This window comes from Melanerpes formicivorus, unplaced genomic scaffold, assembly GCF_026170545.1.
Source record: "Melanerpes formicivorus ecotype bairdi unplaced genomic scaffold, bMelFor1.0.p_v2 SCAF_4, whole genome shotgun sequence".
Lineage (NCBI taxonomy): Eukaryota > Metazoa > Chordata > Aves > Piciformes > Picidae > Melanerpes > Melanerpes formicivorus.
In genome coordinates this window covers 16209822-16226953 of record NW_027142356.1, presented here as the reverse complement: position 1 = coordinate 16226953, position 17132 = coordinate 16209822, and the positions used below count along the sequence as shown (strand labels likewise).

Below are 17132 nucleotides of genomic sequence, written 5' to 3'. Positions count from 1 at the left end.
GAGGAAGCTGGAGAAAGGAGACACACACTACGCTAGTTTGGAAGGGGAGCACAGAGATTCCCAGTGACCCCGCGCAGCGCTTGGCTTTGTTAGAATTTATGTGAATATATAATTCAGATAACAACGCTGCTTTAATCTCAATTGCGCTAATTCTAATTGGCCAATTAGAAACATAAAACACTGAAACTCATGTGCAAAGGCACGTATTTACCGGACCGCAAAAAGAAATAAATCCCAAATTAAAAATATATAAAACATTGATAAGCCCCTCGTTACAGCAGAGGGGATTATGTCTGCAGGCGTGTGGAATGTGTTTCTTTTCCTATCGCTACTTGGAGGTTTCTTCTGTATTTGTGAGTCGCTGGGCGAGTACGTGTGAAAAAGAAGGATTAAGGTTAGGTTTCCAAGCGTAAAAGGAGGATATTTTGCTTAGAAGTTTTATTATTAACCTTCTCCCCCAACTCTTCCCCGCCCCCCTTTCAAGCTCACGTTGTCTCAATGGCATCCCCCTGAGCGTGTTTATATCTTTACAGTTGCAACGCATGTCTCGGGGCTTGTTCTTGGGATGCCTGCGGCTTGGCCGAAGAGGCCCCGTTACACCTCTTTGACAACGACACCAAAATTAGCACTAATTATTGCAATACTCTTTTGGTGACTGGAAGAGCTCCTGTGAACGGGGGGGGGGGGGGGGGGGGGGGAACCCCACGACACAAAGCAAAACGGAATAAAAAAGCCCTCATCACAGTTTATTTCTCTTGCCTGCAGGAAGGCAGGCATGCCATGCATGTCCGATAGGGACGAAGGCACATAAACCCCGCAAAGCAGGCCAAGGGCCGGGGTTCCTCCGGTGCCCCCGCACGTTGTAGGGAGCTGCTCAGACCCCAGTACCGACGCGACGGCCTTGCTGCCTCCTCGCCCCCCTAAAACCCTGACGAGCTCTAAAAAAAACACGCCAGTTTTTGGCTAAACCGCCCCTGGGGGCCCATGCCGCCAGCGAGGAGGTCCTTGCATCCTTCCCTTCAGGGGGAGCGGCCGCGGTGTTTGGGGTCCGCATCTGGGAGACCCGACGGGGCGCTCCCTGGGAAGGCAGCAGAGGCGAGCCACCACAGGGGGGGAAAATTTTTGCTATTTCTCTGCAAGGGGAACAACAACAACAAAAATTCTCTTGAGGTAGAGCAGAAAGTCTCCTTCCCTCAGCCACGAAACGAGGTGACCTGCCACAGCACGAGTAAACCGGGGCCCTGAGATCGTCTGTGCGGACGTGGCATCAACGACTCGGCTGCTCTCCCCCGATCCTGTTGCCTTCCTCTCCCTCTTCCTCTTCCCCCACCCGCACAACGCAGAGAAATGCTGCAGAGGGAGACAGGCTACTGTCCCTCCTCCTACATGCCTTTCACTTCTGAAAAAGCTCCCAAAAATGTCCTGGCCTCGAGGAATTACCGTGCAGGGTGCGGGCTGTTATCAGGCCTCGAGTCCGCTGACAGAGAGCTGGGGCTAGGGCACTGACATCCCCATCTACCATCAATTTACCTTCTGCTTCCCCATTTAGCTTTTAACGTCAAAACCTACATATTTGTCGGCTCCGAGCTGTCTAGGGCTCTTATGATTTAACTGCAAGAATGATTGTTTCTGAGAAAATGGCAAAATCCTCGTTAGCAAACAATTAAAGGAGATCCTCCTTAGACCATACAGGGGGGCTCCCTGTTCTGAGAAATTAACGTTTCGAAAGGGGAAAATTACTGATGGGGAAAATATCAGAGAGGTGATTCTTCAGGCGGCAGAGGGGCCCGCCATCCCCCGCCCCACTGCACATCCCCTGGGGGAGCTGCAGTCCGGTGACTAGGTCAAGGCATTTGCAGGGATACTACCCGAAATGTACCACACAGCAAATCTAGCATCCCCGGCTTCCCCTCCTCCAATACTTCCCCCCCCCCCCCTTCCCCCCCCCCCCCCCCCCCAATGCATTAAAAAAAATTGGGCAGGAAAGAAGTGCAAGTTAGTCCATTTATCCACGGGGTTTCTAACAGGCAAGGAAAAGCAAACAAGGGGAGATATTTTTCTCTCCAAGTGTTATAAACAAAGGCAAGTGTCGGTAAACAGAGACCCGCGCCGGAGCGTAGAGACGGGTTGCCTGACCCGACGGGAGGAGGGCACACCAGTTTTGTCTAGTTGTTGTAACCCCGCAACCTCCCCACTGTCAGCAGGGGCGGCGAAACGGCGCAGGGGCTTCCTTATCTTTTTATGGGCAATTGCACATCTACCTACGCTTAGTGCTGGGTCTCGTCGGGAGCCACTTCCTTAGGCGCGGCGGTGAAGAAGGCAGGCAGGTATGCAGCCCTGGACCTGGAGAGAGAGCCATCTTGGTTTAAGTTGAGATGGTTTAGGTAAAGGTTTAAAATACGAACCCATTTTTTATTATGGAAAAGGTGGAAAACCTTGCTGTTAACCAGGAATTGAAAAAAAAAAAAAAAAAAAATACCTAAGGCATCTTCTTTACGTTAAGAGCTTTAACTTTTTTCTACCTATGATACAGAGAAATGCCATACAATACATTTCCCAGCGCGGAATTTCTGCAGATCCCCCAGGCACTGGGAAGCAGAAAAGTCACCGCCTGGCAGCGGGACACTTCTAAAGGAGTCGGCAGAGGGGTTGAGAGATAACTGCGCAGATATAAAGGCAGAGAGGTCATACTGGGGAAGCAGATGAACATACAAATAAGAGTCAGAACACACGCTGATGCAGTGTGTACTCAGAGGAAAAAAAAAAAAAAGATTACAAAATATAACGCTGTGGTGGACTGGAAGTGTGCAACCCAGGAGAGTTTTGGGAACTACAAAGTAATATTAAGTTCACTGTAGCTCATTGTAAATCTTACATATCCCCACACACCCCCCGCAAATCCCTTGATTGTTCACTCTTTCTTCCTTGACGTAAAGTTACCTGCAACATAATCACTCCGAGCAGAGCCCTGCGGCCTCCCTCGCCTGGCCCCGGCACCCCTCGGGGGACGCGGCCCCTGTCGCCCGGCCCCGCTTCGGGCTCGGCTTCCGCCAGCGCCTGGCACGACCGCAGCCCAGGACCCAGAGGCAGAAAAACTGTGCATCGCTGCCACTGCTGACCCACTCGGGGTTTGCACCCTTGTCCGCTTCCCGTTAGCAGAAAGTCTCCTGCATGGAGAACACCACAAGGAATTCCTATTCAGCTGAACTGACGGTTTCTGCTCAATGCTCACGGTGCTGGCGAGATCCCTCCCTCTACCCCTCCTTTCACTTAGTCACTTGTTTAAAAATAAACTTAGGAGCCATCTTTATAATTTAGTTTACTTCTGAATATTTTAAATATTATGAAAAAAAAAAAAAAGCCATAAACAACGCTGTTATTCAAAACATTTTGAGGTATAAAACATAAAAAGATTTTGGGGTTTTTTTTTTCCTTCTTTTTTTTTTTTTTTTTTTGTAAAAAACACACACAGTGGTTTATTGAGTACTTACAATGTTTACACCTTCAATATTAATTAGATTCCACGGTTTTCCTTACCGAAGTGCACATAACCAATAACTGTTGAAAACTTCTTCAAATACTGAACGACCACAACAAAATTACAACACTAAATACCGAGTCAATCGAAATACTGGTGCAACTGCTTCTGTTGAAATATAATTTTATAATCCCATGAATATTTATATCCAAAAGGCCAAGTATTAAAGATACACTTCACATACACACTAACGCCAAGGAGGGATTATAATTTTTTTCCCATTTTCTATGGTTCTGTTTTCCCCTGTGTGTTTTATACAGAGCAAATAACATTCATGAAACTATTAGAGACATTACCCCTTACCAAGTTGGAGTTTCCTCTTCATATATGGAATGCTTTTTCCCTCTCCTTCAAATATCCACATTTTGGGGGGGTTGGGGGAGAAATTGCACATAAATAAACTGGACGATTCCAAATACAAAGAGTCCTCAAAGGAGAGCTCACTACCGAGACTAAGAAGACGGCTTCTTCAATCCTGCCGTTCTCATTGCTTGAGCTCCAAAGCCCAGACATGCTGCGGCCAGCCAGTTCTCCCTTTGGTTTTCTTATCGTTGCTGCTAACTGTGCTTTTCAAGATTTCGTTCTGAAGAGACAGGATGCGAGGGGAGAGGAAAACAAACAAACAAAAACAAAAAAAAAAGAAAGGGGGAGAAGAGAAAAAAGGTTAGAGATATTCCTCCTCTGGTTGGATCGCCTCTGCCCTGCCCCGAGAGGGAAAGCTACGAGGAGACGCAGGCTCCCGCGGAGGCCTTCGGGCTGCAGGGGACAAAGCGGGGCGGCCTCTGAGGGCTCCCGTCGCGCACGGGGGCACCTCTGCGCTCTGCACTGCCGCCCGCGGTCTTTGGCGGAGGCCGAGGCCCAGGCCCTTTATGTGAAACGACCTCTGCCTTTCTACGACCGGACGCCGGGATTCAGCAGCGCTAGGAGCAGATCGGAGGCTGAGCACCGCCAGCCATCTACAGGGAGGTGGGAATTGCGGAAAGCTCCGTGCTAAACCATCACTCCCGGGCTGCGGGAAGGAGATGGCACGTATTTGGGCAAAATATCTGGCCTGCAGCCACCGAAATCTGAGGGAACATCGCTCGAGTGTGCCTTGGGTTTGCGCTGCTTATTCAAAGTCTGAAAAGTTCAAGGGCAGAGTGCTGGGGCAGGAAAGCCCCGCACTGCCACCCTGTTGTTAGCCGAGGGTTTAGAGCCGGGCTGGTCTTAGCAGGTTCTAGCCTTTTATTTAACGAGAGCAGAGGCTTGTCTGTAGCGGGATCACGGGTTGGGAGCCCAAACCCGTAAACGGACTTCCCCCCACGAGGGGCCCTACTGTCGCGGCGTTTCTCCTGCAGCTGCTCGCAGCCGCCTTGCCGGATCAGGGCTCTGCAAGAGCCACGAGCCCCGAGGGCCGCCTGCGGCCGTATCCTGTCCCTCTCTTGGCCCGCAGGTACACCTAGGGAGGGGCAGGACCCCGATATTCCCCGCGGACATCACACGGCGACCCGACCCAACCGAGCGCCGAATAACGGGATTGGGGCCCCGTCGATCGGCAGCGCAGCCTCCTCTCTGAAGCCATCCCCGTCCCGCCCCGTCGCGTTCCGGAGCACTGACCAGTTCTTTCTTTCTCTTCTCCTCCTTCACGTCTGTCTTCTTGATCTCTGCCTTGAAGGCCTCCGCCTCCCCGTTCTGGTCATCCTTCGCCAGCAGGTCCATGAGGTAGGCGATGTAGCTGGTGGCCAGGCGGAGGGTTTTGATCTTGGAAAGCTTGGTGTCGGCGGGCACGTTAGGGATGCACTCCCGCAGCTCCGCGAACGCGCTGTTGATGCTCTGAGTCCTGCGCCGCTCCTTGCGGTTCGCCGTGCCCCTGCGCTTCACCGGCCGGGGCCCCCCGAGCCCGGGCGGGCCGTTCCCAGGCGGCACCCCCCCGTAATGGGAGTGGTCCATACCCGGCGCCCCGTTGGCGTACTCGGGACTGTAGGACAGAGCCATGCTGTAGTCGGGGGGGGGACATCTCCGGGTGGCTGCTGATGAGCCAACCGTGGAAGTAGGGGTTCTCCTCGTGGCCGCAACGGGTGGCAGCGGCGGCGGCGGCGGCAGCGGCGGCGGCGGCGAAAGGGTAGCCCTCATGATGCACCACCGGGTGGTGGGGGAAGCCGCCCACTAGACTCATCCCCGCTCCCTAGCGCACCCCACCCCGCCCCCCCCCCAGGCCCCAAAACAAAGGTTCCCCCTCCCCGCCCTCCACCCCCCGCCGCACCGGCGGGAGATGCTCCCTGCCGCTCTCCCCCCTCAGCACTGCCCCGCTGCCTGCTGTCTCTCCATAGGGTGCTGCAGCAGAGTCCCCGCGCGTGCCCGAGCGATCCCCCCTCCCCAGGCGCCGCCGCCGCCGCTCATGCGTTGTGCCTCCACCTCCTCCTCCTCCTCCTCGCCCGGGGCCGGGTCTTCGAGGAAGCGCGCACAGGAAAAAAACAAACCAAACCAAAACAAAACACCAAAAACCGCTATGGAGAAGTCGACCAAAACAAAACGGCTTGGCTTCCCAGCCCGGGATCTTCCTCGCCTCTTGCTTCCCTCTGCTCTCGCCAAGTCCGCCGCGGCCCGGGCGGGTGGTACTTACTAGCGGCCCCACTCCATGCGCCCCCGGCTTGAGGCGGGCGGGCGGCGCTCCCCTCTGCCCTGCGCGGCGGCGGGGGCCTCAGTGCCGGGCGGGCTCAGGCATCCCTGCCCGCCGCGCCGCGGGGGTCAGCGCCCCTGAGCTCCTCTGGGGCATCCGTGCCGCTCGGCTCGGCTCAGTAGCGGAGGCGGCGGGACTGGGTGCGGAGCTCTGGCAGGGCTCCCCGGCACGATCTCCATGTACAGCTACATGTTTAGGGCCGCTCGGGTTAATATATGTCGTCAGAAGCGGCGGCCGCCAATGGCTGGTGGCGGAGGCGGAGCTCGCCGCCCTCTGCAATAAAACTTTTTGATCTTCGCTCTGCTAATTGCCGAGCTCCTCTTTTAGGATTGGCTGCCCCTCCGCATCCATAATGTAATTAAAACAAGGGGGGGAAAATTATCATGGAGGCAGAGGTTAATGCAAGTGTTTAGCAGATGCCTTACTGTAAAATCTTCATTACAGAAAAAAAAAACCAAACCCCACAACAAACCCCTCAAACTCAACAACTAACCTCCAGACCAAGTTATTAAAACTTAAATGTCGGATAATCTCGAACCAGGTACAGTATGGATCCAAGTAATTTATTGAAAAAAAAGAAATCTATGTGGGAGCTTGATACTCTCCAAGGTTGCTTTCACAAACTGCTATGTGCCGTTCTGGTAGAGCAACAAATAAAACCCGCTTTGGAGGGCACTGTATCCGTTGCCCAGTGTTGCGGGTATGCCCCAGCAGCGCTCCGGCTTATACTTTTACTGCTGGTTAATATACACAAAGAGATCACTGGTTCCAGTGTGGAGGGAAACGAAGTTACTGCCTGTCACCCGGCTTTGCGATCCAGATTAGCTGAAGCTGGCTCCGACTTCGCGGCTGCTGGCTTACCGAAGGAGCGGCGAGCTCGGGGTTTGGCCAGAGACGGGGTTTTCTTCAAGAAAGAATTGCTTTAAGACACTAACAATAAACCCGACTCTCAATGATTCTTTTCCAGCTTGCTGCCTGCGCCTACGCACCTCGGTCAGTATTCACCCGAATGGCTTATGTTCCTGAAATCAGTTTCATGCTTGTTTAACTGCTTTGATAGGTAAGTAACCGAATATTTTTTACAGCATGTTCAGAGCTGATTTTCTAGCTTTACTAACAAATATATAAATATTTCGCCGCATTCCTGATTCTGCAATAAAAAGGGCCAGCATCTGCGGAAAGCAGGTTTAGTTATCGAAAGGGAATAGTTAAATGTTTGTTTAACAGCCAGGCCATGAGGAAATCTCCCGTAGGTGTTTTGCTTTGGTGAACTTGAAGACATTACAAAAGTAAAAGGGATCTCAGACTGTAATTCATAGATAACTTAGAGGCGAGGCGAACTGTTGTCATCTTCAAATGGGGCCGAACATTACTAAATAGCTGTGAAATATCAAGTACCCACCCTTATGTGTGTTGGCTGACGGCTAGGCTGATTCGGTGTATATTACAATGCAATCCTACAATATAGGCAGTGTGGATAACTGTGTCAACGGAAGCTGAAAGGTCATAAATTAAAGAAAGAGAAAGATAGAGATGGAGGAGTCTGCGAAAGGAAGCAGCAACAACTGCAAGTCCAACTTCTGCAGCAGATCAGGGCGTGCTCCTGCCCCTCTGCTGAGTTGTTGGGGATGTCTTGGGAGAAAGCGTTGGGCATGGGGGGGTGGGGGGGGAGAAGGAGGGGGGGATCGGGAAGAGAGTGGAAAATCTTCTCTGTGGGAAATCAACCCAAATCCCGAAGAGAGAGGACGAGCTGAGCCCCAGCAGTCCCGGCACGGACAAGGGCTGCCGATGGGCTCGCCCTCGGAGGTGCCTCCAGGGCACAGGTCTGTCTGGGACCCGATAGCTCTACAGGTGGGTCTGCGGGATCTCGGAGGGGACAGCTCTGCGGGGAGGTGATAGTCTCTACTGACGAAGCCGCCCGCCACGGAGCAGCCCGTTGCGGAAGCCGGGAGCTGGCTCCGGCAGGGAAATCTCACAGGCAAAGCTGGGCGCCGGCCTCGCATGTGGGCAGGGCGGGGAGTGCAACGCTGAACCCGACGAGGGGATGTGCGTGGAGAGCAGAAAGGCAGACGGTACATTTATATAAGTGTATACACATATGCGTGTGCGTCTGAGTGTAAACTGAGTATGAAAGTGAAAAGCCAGACCAGATGTAGAACTGATGTATATACACATATATCTTATACGTGATCACACATGCTTGTAACTAAAATGACTGATGGATATCTGTATCTATATATGCACACGCACACACGTATATATTGTATTATCGTAAGGAAATCACTTGTCTTCAGTGCGGATTTTTAAATTTAAGTCAGGCCGTGGGCACATCGTGTGGGCAGAGCCCTGGTGCTGCCGGCCGGGTTAGCCCTGCCGTTCGGGACACATCTTCTGCATGACGCAGCCTGGAAACTCACGTAGTGTCTGCAGCGGTTCTTCAGCTTTATGTTGGTGCGATATTTTCCTTGATGCGAAGAAGCAGCGGGCACTGTCAATGCCAGAAAGGTATATTGACTTGCAAACAGGATTGCGTTTCTTTGCTCTATTTGTGTCGGAGCTTTCCAATCTATTGCAGGCTGGACTGCAACTGTGACAGTCTCTGTAGCAAGCCGCTACGATCACTCTGATAACATCTCCAATGATGAAGGAAACGGAAAACATGAGACAGAGAAAAAGTAATAAAAGATAGAGGAGATATCGATCAGAACACCAATCTACAAAGCTCAGCATTATTATTGCTTAATTAGCTTTGGGGAAAGAGAGTTTCTAGACAAAGTACCCATCAGTATCTTATATATATATTTCCTCTCGTCTTCCAGCAGTTGTTTATGCGTTTTGTAAAGCAAATTTTAGAACAAATACAGCTATTTTGTCCTCCCTCAGCTTGTAACTACCCAGGCTGCCCGATCAGGGGTTACAGACTTCTCTGTTTGATCAATTCGTTGGAAACGGCTACAGCCCAAAGTATCTTTCCCAAGACTAAGCTTAAAAAACCACTAAAAAGCACCAGCGTTTGGTCGATATCCCACGTATTGATTTATTAGATTTTTTTTTTTCATGCACAAATAGTTTTCTTGAAAAAAAACACCAAAAACATAAAACCCCAACACAGTGCTTTAGCCTTATGTCACTTAATTTCCTTGCCAAAATGGTTGCATGTTGGGTGGCGATTTATCTGGACTCTGCTGCCAGACAGGACTTTCTCAGCTCACTGTAATTAAGAATTTTTGATGGCGACTATGCTGAGGCTGATTTTCCTTTTCCTTTCCTCTCAACTCCCCCCCGCCCTCTTTTTTTTTTTTTCCCCGGTTTTGTTTTGTCGAGGATATGTGGAATGGGACTCTGTAGTTGCTTTTGCTCTACGGTTGTTGCCTCTCCAGGCATGACGGAGGAATGGGCTGCCCTGACGGTCGGCGGATGCCCCGCGGCATCCGGGGAGCAGGAGGCAAGAGTTCGCGGAGCGGGGCGGCAGCGGGGGGTGGCTGGCAGGACACCCGCTCCGCGGGGCCACCCGCTGCCCTGCCCCGCCGGGCAGCCGCCGCCGGGCCGCTTATCGCCAGGTCACTTCCCTCCTCCCGACCAAGGGTAGGGTGGGATTTGGGCATAACGAAACAATAGGGCTGTGCTCCTATCCCCTTCTCCAGACCAGCATTGTGTGAATTAAGATAAACTGCAAATTAAGCTCATTTCTCCGAATCAGTCGAAACCGTATGGAAACGAGGAAGAGGTACCGACGCTGGGTGGTCGAAAGCCCACATCTGCTAGGGATTCTCGGACTTGCTGGCTGGGAAAGCTGCAGGCACACCGACCCGAGCCGTTTAATGAACAGGCCAGAGGCGTAAAAAAGCCCTGCCAGTGCCTGAGCAGCGAGCCGCTCATTCATTTGCTGTTTTTCTGCACCTTCTTCTCGACGAGCTTTCGATACCGGCAGGGCGATCTGGGGCGTCACGAAAGCGCCCAGGGCAAGGCAGCGGAGGAATAGAAGTCCCCGCGTCATGCTGCAGTGCCCGGTACCGGAGCCCAGACGCAAGGGTCCCAGCTTCGTGCGGCAGCGCCTGGGTTCTCCCTTCTGCTTAGTAGTTTTCATTAAAGCCAGCTACAACAAGAAGAAAGAGCATCCCTTAACTCCGAAGATCAGCTCTGGCCGAGCAGTCATTTTGGCAGCTTTTCTTCCCGGCAGCCCCTAAATCCGAGGGTCGGGGGCTGCAGGGTGCCGCTTCTTCCTCCTCCCGCCCCACCGCCTACCACGTCGCTCTACCGCCCGGTGCACGGCTTGAAAAGTCGAGACACATTTGAATTTATAGAGTGCATGATGTCACTGACCCGGGACCAAACGTATCAGACAGTGGTACCGTTCTCGATGGATCTGGCGACGCCGAAGCAGCCTGTGTCCCACGCATGCGACACACCCCGTCCCTAGGCCATCGCTTAGGATTTCACGAAAGAACATAAACCCGCAAGAGAACGGATTTTTGTAAAGAGGAACCGTAGAAATATTATTTGAAGGTCAGCCTGTCAGTGCGGGTTAATGGAAAGGACTTGTGTGTAATGGGCCTACTTACACCCTCCGTTACGCTCACACAACCTGGGTTTCAACGTCCAGGGCAGAGGGCAGAATCGGGCCCTGCAGGCCCGAATTAATTGCTGTCATTGAAGGTAGAGGAACCCTGGTTTACGTTACTATTATCGGTAATGAACACCCACATACTTCAGGCACGATAATGTCGCAGCCACTGTGTATACAAAAACAAAATCAAATCCCAAAAAAACAAAACCCAAAACGAGAAAAAAACAAGACACTGACCATTTGGTGAGATGCAGTGATTTGCGGTAAGCATAGGACCCTATGCTTTTTACCACTGCATGTGTAAGCAATTATTCGAGGATTGCTTATATTTGTGACTGAGGATGTTTAGACCCTAGACAAGAACCACAGAAAGAAAAGAAAAACGCAACAAACACCAAGCATGACCACTTTCTTGTCAGAAGAACAATAATAAAGTCTTTATAAAATTCTGCACTGAGTGCACAATGTGTCAATATTTATTGGGCTTGTCTTTTACATATCCTACACATACACGTGTATAAACACGCACGTGTGTATACAGACACGCATACATTTTTCTTTTTTTCACGTAATGCGTTCCTGAGAAAGAGCATCTCTTACAGCTCTTGAGCTCGGCGCTGATGAAGTTAGCTCGTGAACGTAATTGCCTGCGTTAATAAATACTTTGTCCTCCAGCATCTGAAGTTCAGACGTCGAAGAAAGCAGAATTTAGTCTGGCATCGTTTTGGGTTTAGGCTAACAAAAATCAACACTTCTACTGACGCTCTTCATGAAAAGTCTTCGCTTAACGAGGCTGAGACTCAAGCAACGCTCATAGATCAAAGACAAACTTGTCTAGCTTTTTTTTAAAAAAAAAAAAGGCAAGAAAAGAAAAAAAGAAAAGAGGAAATATCCCTCTGGAGCAGTGACAATTAACTGCTATTTCGCCCTAACCGCATGCCTCAAAATGTCGGTGTCGTCCTGCCAGTTCCCCTGTGTGGTGTACCTGCCGCACCGCACCCCGCTCCCGCTTTGCCCGGGACCTGCTGAATACCAGGGGCTCGCCTTAAAGCTCAGCAACTGATTCCGACAAAACTCGGCTCCACACTTGTTAGAAGCATCAGCTTCTACTGCAATTTCTATAAGCGTATCTTGGTGTAATTGATCTGGCTGAGTGAGGTCTTTTTGGTAATTTGGATATACCAAGTCTCCAGTTAATGACATATAATCAGCCTTTAGGTCACTTGGTCATTCTCTTATTACAAATCCCTCCCGCTCTCTCTGATCTCCCTTCAAACTAAATTTCACACAAACAAATAAAGCAAGACAGGAACAAGTCCTTAAAATACAAGAGAAAAATATTGGAAGATTGCTCGTGGGGAACCATAAACATTTTTAAAAGAAAAATGGAAAGATAGAAAAGAACATCTTATCGAGAAAGAGAACATTGTGTACAAAACACAGAGGAAAATATGGTCTGGCTTTTGTTAAAAATGACACAAAATTAAAATAAAAATAATTACAAGCAGAAAGGGCATAATATAAACAGAAGGCAGGAGACTTTACTAGAAATGCGTGGTCATACTGGAACAGGTTTTTACATATGATACAACCTACCTATAGATACACATAAAATTTATTCACTTCTCTTTAGATGGGAAAAAATAATATTTAACAGATTGCCTTTACTCTTATTTTCAGGAAAGCAACTGAAGAAACCAGAAAATGGAGAACAGAGTGTCATGTACCTCCTCGGACCTGCAGAGTATGAAGTTAGGGCCAGAACATGGGGTGTAAATACGACAACAAAAATAAATGTTTTACACCACTGCTCAGAACACAATTTACTAAGTTAACACTTTGTTTGCCTCTTTAATTTTTTTAATTCCCTCTAAGAAGAGACAATTTTTGACCTCCGTCCAGCTATGTATATGTATGCACACATGCACATGTTCAAGAGAAATGCTGGGGGTGATGTGTCAGAAGCTGGTGCAGTGGCCGGAGAAAGGAGTGAGCAGTGATGCTCTAGTTAAGATCCCAGGGCCCCGCAGGCTGCAGACAGTTCACTGCGAATGAGAGACCTGTTTTTTTCAAAATTAAAGTTGATCTAAAATCTGAGAGCAGGGATATTTCAATGTCCTCCAAGAGTTAGCGTTTCGATGAAGAAACCAGAAAGAGGACTGCAGTCCACACTCGCTTACGGGCATTATCACCTTTCAGAACGTTATCAACATGCGTTTTACCAAAAATCTCCTTTGTACGTCAGACAGGGTTCAGAGAGGCGCTAATTGAGCGCCTAAGCCTATGAGAGCTTGCTAATATGAATGCTCACTCAGGTACATGGAGAAGTGTCACAAGGCCCCAGCACAGGGCATTTCGATGCGACATCTCTTGTTACTTGTTCACTACATTCACGGGCTTTTCAGCCTTCACCACATTGTATTTATTCATGTATGTGTGTGTGTGTATGTATGTATTTATTTATTCCCCTTCTGCTAGACTGAAACATTAACCAGGAGGCACCCGGCCATCCGACCCAGTAAATTGCGAGGAGGCAGAGCCCCGTCGCCCTGTGGAGGCAGGGGATGCTCAGACCTGCCCCGGCATTGCCCTTGACGGGGCCCATCGCCAACCCTCCCGTTGGCCGGGTCACGAAACGCTGAAGGCTGATGGGAAGAGGCGGGCTGGCCTCTGCTGCCCACCGCACCTCCCGGGGGCGGGCTGCCCCAGCGGCGCCCCACGGGTTGTGCCGCGCCCAGGAGGAGCCCGGCCGGACCGTGGGCTCCTGGAAGGGGTTAAAGCCTTTCCCCTCCTCCTCCTGGAGCCCCCTGAATGCCACCACTTTCCTCTAGAGGTCTCATTAGGGAAACCTTAACTGCTATTTTCAACGTTTCCTCAATCAAGCGCCTTTAAATAGAGCTCCACAAACAAATCGGCGGCAAAAAGCGTACATCTTGTCACGGGCGAGGCAGATCCAATATTTCACCCTTATTTGCTTTGTAATTACAGCCTGGCTGGTGGCTACCTGCCCTCTGGGGCGAGCTGACTCGCCCCACTCCTGCCTCTCTCTGCACAGCCCCGCGAACATCTTTCCCGGGGCCGCTGGCGAGGAGCAGGACCGCCCGTAGGAGCCACTTAGCAAGCGGTCTTCGGGAAAAAAGAAAAAAATCAGAAGCAGAATCTTCCTGTCCAAATGCTGCCTGAGGCTTTTGCAACGCCGCTCTGAAGCAAGGAGCTTTCCAGCACCAGAGGTTTCCCAAGGCCTCCCCCATCCTTGCTTCTTAAGCCGGGGTCAGGGATCAAGCGGGCGTCCCGCCCGTCCCCGCGCAGGGCTCCTGAAGCGGTTCGTTTGCTTTGCTCCCCCTCTCTCTGCTAAACCGCTCCTATGATTTGTTATGTTTTCCACAGCTGCTTATTCTTGTTTGACTGTTGTACAAAGCCGCTTTAAATCTTCGGCAGGAAGAATAAAAGTTAAAGCTGCTTGGACGGGTTCCTACAGCCGCGCAGGCTGGTGCGGGTCCGTCTCGGTCCCTGCATTACGACCCCTCCGCACACATCAGGTCTTGATATGCCCCGTTACGGCGGCTCGGGGCAGCAATCCGCTTCCTAGTATCAGCAGAAATAGGAGCTAATTCAATTACGCCTGAAAGTCAGGGTGTAACAGGGAAACTTTGGCGTTTATGAACTAAGCTTTGCTATAAACCGACGAGAATATTTTATGATGAAGGGGAACAGTACAACACAAAAGGGAAATATGACAATAAATCTCTTTTTATGGATTCTCTCTAGCAGCAAAACACAAGGATTCAACGATTTTACGACTCAGCTGTTTTTCAGGTACATCTAAAGATACCTACCCGGAAAAGAATACTCTGTATCCTCTCTTCCAGCCCCTTCTGACTGGGGAAACCCAACTCTGCCCCCCCTCAGTTCAATGACAAAACTTGCTGTGACTTCTACGGGAGCAGTGCTGGCACAAGACTTGTATATCTGACCACTGCTGGAATATGCTTCCATTATTTAATGGTGCCACTGGTAATACCCTTTCATGGTTTACTGACATGCAAAAAGTCAGACGTAACACTCCATCATCCATAATGAGCACATTAGGCTATTTTTTCCTCCTAGTTACTCAAAAACTATTAATGTTTGAGATTGTTTATCCATCTGTGGAGGTAAGTTATGGCTGTGGTTTCACAGGAACACTTTTTAGAGAGATTTGCATTCTAAAATAATGATAGGTACTTCAGTGGGATGATTTCAAAGTGGAAAAGGATCTAATGCTCCTCAAAATACGTGCAGGTTCAGCATATAAATCTCTGAGAGTTTAAACCCTGGATACTTTTGGAAACCAAAATGCACTGGTCTCTACATGTTGATACCTTTAAGAATCTGCCTCATGGAAAAATATTTTTTTCAGTGTCATGTTCCATTCTAAAACAGCATTCATACATCCTCAAACCATTTTACCCAATGCAACCATGTTTTCATCTAGGTGCTAGGCATGTTTTATTATCTGTCTTCACGCTTGTTTTGGTTCTTCCTTATCAAGTCTTGATATTGCTTATCACAAGCACCCAAATCTGGGTTTAGGTCACTTAAAGAGCAGGGAATAGCTTGTAGGTCCGATGGTTTGCTGCTGGGTTGCAGTGATTTGGAAGTGCAGAGTTTGAAAGCATTGCTTCACATATAATCTCACAGCACCATGCTTTTCCCATCTCAGCACACACATATGCAGACAGCATGACTCTTTAAGTGACTGGTCACTGCAAAGTTTAGCATCTAGGAATACAGAAAGAAGAGGCAGCACTCGCAGTTAAATACATTCTTTAAAAAATAAGTGTTTTCTGTTAAAAATATTCTCATATATTGCTAAGTGAAAGCCACACTTCTTTTTTCTTGTGCTTTAAAAAAAAAAAAAAAAAAAAAAAAAAAAAAAAAAATAGAACAGCCAAACGAATCCAAGCACCTGATTTTATTAATCATAGACTGAGCAGTCAGATGTCAATCCTGATCATGTGTGGAACAACACCTAGAAAATATATGCATGGGAAACAAAAGATCACAAAAACTCAGACACAGACCTCATCAATACTTAATACATACTTAATACTTAATCCAACTGTTCATCAGAGTGGCATTTATTTGTATGAAATCAAGTTTTGCATGTGCCTGCTGTTCATGGAAACAACACCTAGGTACTCAGACTAGCTCATATACCATTATCAGTCTTGCATAGGAAGGCAGATCATAGTGTAGGTAAGTATTACTGTTTCTTACTAAGCAAATTAGCTTGGACTGCGCTTTCTTCTATTGCACTAAAGCACTGCAAACACTATTTTGCCTCCACCTCAGGAACCTTTACAATAGACTGCAGTTTGCAGTACAGACATAGTAGTGGGAAAAATGATTCCTGTATACACACACATCTTCACTTACCTGGAGGCCAGGGGCTCTGCCATGCATTCCCTGGAGATCATGAAGGGCTTCCCTTGACTCCATTAGTGTACTATTCATAAAGATATGTTCTAGCTTGTAAAAACAGTACGTGCCCATTTCATATGATATGTGCATGCACACATCTGGGCTGCATGTGTGGAAAATAAAGGCACACACCACAAACAATTTTACATGTGTAATTTTTCAAGCATGGGCCTAAGTGTCTATATTGCAGCATATCTACATTTCAGAAAATGACATTCCACACAGGAGGGCATTTTTAAGTGCTTTTCAAATAAAATAAAAAAAATGCAGCATTGTTCTTGGTGGCACTGTTAGCAGCAGCTTATTTCTCCTAGTGGCTCCTGAATTTCTCTGCAAAACCATCAAGATGGAGTGTTACTTCCAAATAGCAGCATGCACAAAGCAATCAGAATATTTCAGATCTACATTTCTATAGGCTGATGTTATTAAAATTAAAAACATCTGCTTTAAGGAATGCTGATTTTTCTCGATATAAATGCTTCTCTACTCTGACAGTAAATTCAGCTACTCAGGAAACAAAATGTGATTCTAAACAGTTATTGCATTGTTTGACACAGTAGCAAATGGAACAATGCTGCCTTTAATGTTGTTGTTGTTCAACGAACAATTGGAATTGGATAAAGGCATTCAGCTGGGAATACTTTTCTAGTACCTCTGTAGGTAATGGGATTCCTTTTGTGTGCTGCTTTCTGAGCATCAGGCTCTGCATACTAGGCAAGGGTTCACTCTCTTCTTGCCAAGACAGCTCCCAAAGAGATGAATTTGTTTCTGTGATAGGCTTTTAAATATTTGTCTGTTATCAGCTCACTGACACAGTTTTACAACTGGGGAAAGCGGTGAATGGAGCTCCAGCTGCCTGTGTTTCAGATAGCATCATCTAATCCTGATTAGAGGCACCAGAGGCT

General features: G+C 48.9%; 1 protein-coding gene and 2 long non-coding RNA genes across 3 annotated transcripts; 1 reads left to right on the top strand and 2 right to left on the bottom strand.

The window, feature by feature from the left end:
• Positions 1 to 1983: 1983 nt before the first annotated feature.
• LOC137440675 (uncharacterized) lies at positions 1984 to 6385 on the bottom strand. The gene is made up of 3 exons (XR_010987219.1): positions 6141 to 6385; positions 2941 to 3167; positions 1984 to 2343 (listed from the first exon to the last, which is right to left on the bottom strand). It is a non-coding gene; the product is annotated as an uncharacterized lncRNA (long non-coding RNA).
• Positions 3352 to 5696, bottom strand: HAND2 (heart and neural crest derivatives expressed 2). Its single transcript, XM_068137072.1, is given in 3 exon segments — positions 3352 to 4121; positions 5135 to 5527; positions 5529 to 5696. Coding segments are annotated over 3 exon segments (657 nt in total). The 5' UTR covers positions 5694 to 5696; the 3' UTR covers positions 3352 to 4022.
• Positions 6386 to 6520: 135 nt separating the features above from the next.
• On the top strand, positions 6521 to 12816 carry LOC137440674 (uncharacterized). Its single transcript, XR_010987218.1, has 3 exons — positions 6521 to 6738; positions 7165 to 7257; positions 12445 to 12816. It is a non-coding gene; the product is annotated as an uncharacterized lncRNA (long non-coding RNA).
• Positions 12817 to 17132: the final 4316 nt, after the last annotated feature.